The sequence below is a fragment of the Rhododendron vialii genome, chromosome 9a, assembly GCF_030253575.1.
Source record: "Rhododendron vialii isolate Sample 1 chromosome 9a, ASM3025357v1".
NCBI lineage: Eukaryota > Viridiplantae > Streptophyta > Magnoliopsida > Ericales > Ericaceae > Rhododendron > Rhododendron vialii.
This window is the reverse complement of record NC_080565.1, coordinates 39383915-39388993: the sequence shown is the minus strand read 5'-3', so window position 1 is coordinate 39388993 and position 5079 is coordinate 39383915. Positions and strand designations below refer to the sequence as shown.

Below are 5079 nucleotides of genomic sequence, written 5' to 3'. Positions count from 1 at the left end.
CATCGAGGTTTCTGGAATAATGTGTAAATGTCTCTCTACTTGATTATTTCTAACAATGCGTGTTGTTTTTCTACCTCTTTTCTTACATGTACCTGAGTAACCTAAATACCCGAAAAAGGTGAAATCCAAACAGCATATATGTATATGCACAGGCTACTTAGAAAATCCGTATGGTGCCTGCAAGGCTGCAGGCCAATATCTAAGCCAAAACTACCTTTTTAACCATCAGAATTGAGTGAAAAGATTCAGCATAAACGACTAAAAACCATCCAAGCAGGGTTTCCCCGACAAAAAAAAAACCTGATCTCCATAGGATACCGTAATGGAAAATACTTGTAAGACTCGATTGATAGTACAGATATTCAAATTGGAAAGCAAAGAGTGGGAAAACGTTAAGAGGGCCAATTGTCGATTCCGAGGCTTGGAATGCTTTTTACAATCAGTCACACCCAAGTAAAATAACCAAACTGTATTACAAGAAACTCTAGAAGCTATATGTGAAATGTGATCGCCACTATACTCAATAGCACGTGCATCTCCATAACATCCTCAGGATGAGCTGTTGAGAAAGTAGGCAAGTGCCTTGTCTTTATCGTTGTCATACATTAGCAGCGCTTCTGAAACATTAGTTGATGAGAATCCCATTTCCCGCAATAGGGTGTAACCATTGACGAATTCCCTCACCTAAAATAGCAAACAATATATGTTGATTAACACCTAATATTCTGATGACCTATTCGAACATGGACAGCGAAGCTCACAGCAGAGGAAGAACTAATTATGCTGTATAAGGGGACCAGCAAACCGAGACGCTTGGCGGTTATGCCCTCAAATTAATGAATTTCAACCTCATAGAGTATCAAAGTCTAACATGAAAGAAAGCTACCTCCAAGGTTAGTCCCATGGATGTAATACATCCATGGAACAATAGAGAAGCCATTAGGCTATGTATTAGCAATCACAAACTACTGTAACTCTGGCACAAGACAAAAAGGGCTGTTCAATTTGGATGTAAGGTATATTAAGGGAGGTTCTGGAATTTGATTCTAGACAATACCTACATTTCAAACAGACAGGAATATGACCTTTCCAAAGTGGAGTCACATTACCAAACTACGTAGGAATTTAAACCACACCATCCCCAGTGGTATTCTAGTATGAATCTGTCAATAAGAAATGCCGAATCTAATAAGCATCCTGCAAAGATGTTTTTGTATGAGATTCTGGACCTAATACAACATTTTAATGGGATTACTTCAGGCATTGAACTACTATACTAGGTACCTAGGAATCAGAACATTCAGAACCCCATTCCCCCTATTTAAGGCATCAAAACATAGCCGGGGGGGGGGGGGGGGGGGATGGAAATACCTTGGTTGGATTATCTCCATAATTTGCAACTGCAAGCGGCACAGCCTCTCTGCTGAGACCCGACGCTATGTATTTGCTAACAACAGGATCAATGGCAGAGCCCTGCAATGAACACTTCAGCCTTTAAAAGTGGCAAGCTACTTAAGGAAATTACATGGGACATCATGTTTTGTTCAAAGTGCAACTATGAAACATACAACCTGTCAGAAACAATATGAAAGGTAATTGATACCTTACGCAACAAAGGGAACTAAACTCCCAAGTGGAAAACAAATACAAAGAGGCAATCAAGTCCAATAGGACCTCCAAACTTGCCTTGCTAAAAGACAATCTAGTATCCGTACATATCAAAGTAAAGTGCCTCTTTGTATTTGTTTAACATGTCAATAAATCTATGACATGTAAACAAATCTTGGCATAAAATTCGTAAAGATGAAACATTTGACAAAAGGAACCACAGATCTCAACGTCGTAGAACCCAACTATGATGAAAATACTTTCACAATAGCACACCTTTACCACACCAAGAAAAAGTTCTTTTGCACTCTTTTGGAGTTAAAGAGCACTATATATTTAATATGCTCCAATTGTCACAATATCCAGATCATTTACTGTTACATTTGCACCATGACAGAATTGGTGGTGTTAATCAAGGGTTCCAGACTGATAGGAGTCACCATGGAAAAATCGCTTATTTAGGGGAAATAACCATGCAAATAGATACCACTTTCCATCTGCAATAGGAAGGCCAAGTCCACTGACATTGCAATATATACTTCAAATAATTCATGAAGAGCGAAATCAACATAACACATAAGGGGTAATTTTACAATTATCTTTCTTCTTTGCCTATTGATAGAAAAATTTACAACAATAAAGTCAAGAGTAAAGTGAGCAAGTGATTTTGTCAGAAGTATAGGGCACAGAAAAGAGTTATCAATGATAATTCACTTGTTCCATTATACCCGATGATATAGTTGGCCACAACAATTGATCTAATTTTGATATCACATCAGGTAAGCTAGAACACAAAAGACAAAACCTCCCAGAAAAGGTATAAACACAAACCGAAGAAGATGTTGATCCTGCAGTTTTAGAAGGAAGGTTTTCCAGCCCAAGCCTGGTCCAATTGAGGCTATCCTTCTCTGCTTCTGCTAGTATCTTCCTTTCTAGTTCAAAGTCAAACTGGAAAGTGCTTCGGGGAATATCTCCAACTTGTGGGGACAATTGAGGCTACACAACAAATGAGAAGATAAATAGGACAGAGGTTGTTAAACAAATTATTAGAAGGTACCAATTACCTCGTAACAGTTAAGCTTAAATTATACCACACAAAACTAAACATTGCATCAAGTATACCATCAAATATGCAACTAAAAAATGCTAACTTAACGCATAACCAGAAAATAAACACATGCAATGCATACATTGCCTGACATCAGATGAAACCGAGATGATGAAGAGATTTCCATCTTTAGAAAGTAATAAAAAAAACATCAAATCTCAAAGCATAAAATTCTCGTAGTCTCAGATGCATAAACAAGCCAACATAGCCACATAAATAACAAGCTGAAAAAACGGCTGAAAGAAATGCTGAAATATCATATCCCCCCCTTAAAAGACTAATCTTATGATAAGAATTCCATTAGAAAAAGCCTTAAGAGAATGCCATCCAGATATAGGAAGGGTCAGAACATAGTTGCAGGGAGCTTTCTAAAATGGTGCCGCTCCCAACTAAGGAGCTTGACAGGAGCCCACTCCCGTCAAGATGGGAGAACGCTCCTTTCGAAGATGGAAACTTTTGTTCAATCCTTGTATAAAAAAGTAGGAATTTATCACTTGGCATTAATTGGTCTTTGATGAACTCATATATTTAGCCCAAGTCATGATATCTTGAAAAGAAAATCACATATTGTAACTCTATAGCCCATTTCTTATACTTATAGTGGACTTGGCACATATTTTTACTCCTTAAAATGATTGTACTTTCTAAAATGTACATTCTATGCTATATTATCTATGACATATATGCACGTGTTCCTTTCACGCTCCCAACCTCGGGAGCTTCTACAATCCCGGGCTCCCTGCTAACACCCCCACTTCCGCACCCGCCCCCTCTCCCGCTTCATGCAACTATGGGTCAGATGACCGACCCATACAGTATGAGATCTAAAAGACTTCACATTGATGCAGAACATGTACAGCCGTACAGGACACGATGAGAAGCCACAAAACATATATCACTACTGAATGGAACTAATTAATATCGTAAGCAATCCACTAGATATCTTTGAACTCAAAATAATAATGTCTGCATTACTTTGGTCCCCCATTTGAATCGAAGAACGCAAATACTGGAAGAAACCTCAATCAGAATCCCCTATTGATAATGAAGCTTTAACAAAACCCATCTAAAAAATTTACGCAATATTATGGATGGTATACCCATCTAAAAATTTATGCAATATTATGGATGGTTTGCAAACGACACAATCAAGTCATGTGAGCAACTGTAAGCAAATTAGGGCCAACACAATACAAGTTCATCATCCAAATAGAGAACTCACAGGTGGCGTGATCCGATATTCGGGTTTAATAGCAACCCTAATCCCCAATCCAGCTGCAAAATTTGCAGTAGAATAACATTAGATTAAAACAAAGCAGTCTTAGCATCACATACATAATTTACAAAAACCCACATGCCAAAATTGTTCAAGAAGTGCAATTAGATCCTTTAAATCACTCTACTCGCAAGAAAACAGGTTTGGAATCATGTTACAGTGACTATTTGCAATTAAACAGCATAGAAGAGGAAAGAACCAATGCAATCTTAGCATCACATTCATGATTCTCAATTACCCCTACGCCACAATTGTCCAAGAAGTGTAATTAAACCCTCAAATCAGCATATTAGCAAGAACTAAAATTACCCAATTTTCTCAACCACCAATTGCGAAAAATAATAATAAATTGGAGTCCCCTGTAAGATGTACATACCAAAAAATGGATAGAGATGCTTACAAGAAGAGGAGGAAGGAGAGGGGTGATGAAAATTGGAGGCACGGACGGCGGCAGGGTTGAGGGAGTGACCCGATTGCCCGACGCGAGGGTAGAGGGGAGATGACCCGTACATGGTATGGGTTGTTGATGATGATGATGTTGTTGTTGGCCTGTAAACAGGGGCTTGTGAATCGTAAGGAGGGTTTGCTCTGTTTCTGAAGTCGTAGTCCATCTTTATCTGTTTCTTGATTTTGAGAAGAACAATCCGATCAAGAAGAAGAAGAAGGAAATGGGAGAGAAGAAGCAATGTCGAACAAGTGAGGCACTGTTTGGTAAACAAACCGTGTTTTTTGGGTTTGGGTAACCAAACCGTGTAGAAGAATAGATGATGTAATATTGGGCCAGTCTACTCCTAATGAACAAATGGGTCAAACATGGGAGAGGAAACGGATGATTATTAGCCCATGAATGATCTCGGGCCAGCAGGTGGTATGATAGCTCTGATATCGTGAATTCTTGTGGCTATTTCCAAGAGTGTTATCAGACAATTTAGGGAAATGACGGCACATGACGTGTTTTGATAATTAATACCCGCTAAGAGCAAGCTAAGACCATTTGTTAATACTGAAAATGTCCTTGGCAGATATTAATTATCAAAACACGTCATTAGCCGTCATTTTCCCGACAATTTACGACTCCTCAAAGCGG

General features: G+C 38.6%; 1 protein-coding gene across 1 annotated transcript; it reads right to left on the bottom strand.

The window, feature by feature from the left end:
- Positions 1 to 323: 323 nt before the first annotated feature.
- On the bottom strand, positions 324 to 4865 carry LOC131301419 (uncharacterized). Its single transcript, XM_058327711.1, has 5 exons — positions 4393 to 4865; positions 3939 to 3991; positions 2440 to 2604; positions 1372 to 1473; positions 324 to 684 (listed from the first exon to the last, which is right to left on the bottom strand). The coding sequence occupies exons 1-5, from the start codon at positions 4601 to 4603 to the stop codon at positions 550 to 552; spliced, it is 666 nt and encodes a 221-aa protein (XP_058183694.1). The 5' UTR covers positions 4604 to 4865; the 3' UTR covers positions 324 to 549.
- Between the last annotated feature and the right edge of the window lie 214 nt (positions 4866 to 5079).

What these genes read in the sequence shown, in the direction of transcription:
- LOC131301419 (XM_058327711.1), bottom strand. Translation starts at nt 4,603, where the DNA reads ATGGACTACGACTTCAGAAACAGAGCAAACCCTCCTTACGATTCACAA. An exon ending in CTCTCCTTCCTCCTCTTCTT is followed by an intron (nt 3,992 to 4,392) that starts GTAAGCATCTCT and finishes CAAATTTTGCAG; the next exon opens with CTGGATTGGGGATTAGGGTT. An exon ending in CAGGATCAACATCTTCTTCG is followed by an intron (nt 1,474 to 2,439) that starts GTTTGTGTTTAT and finishes TGTTCATTGCAG; the next exon opens with GGCTCTGCCATTGATCCTGT.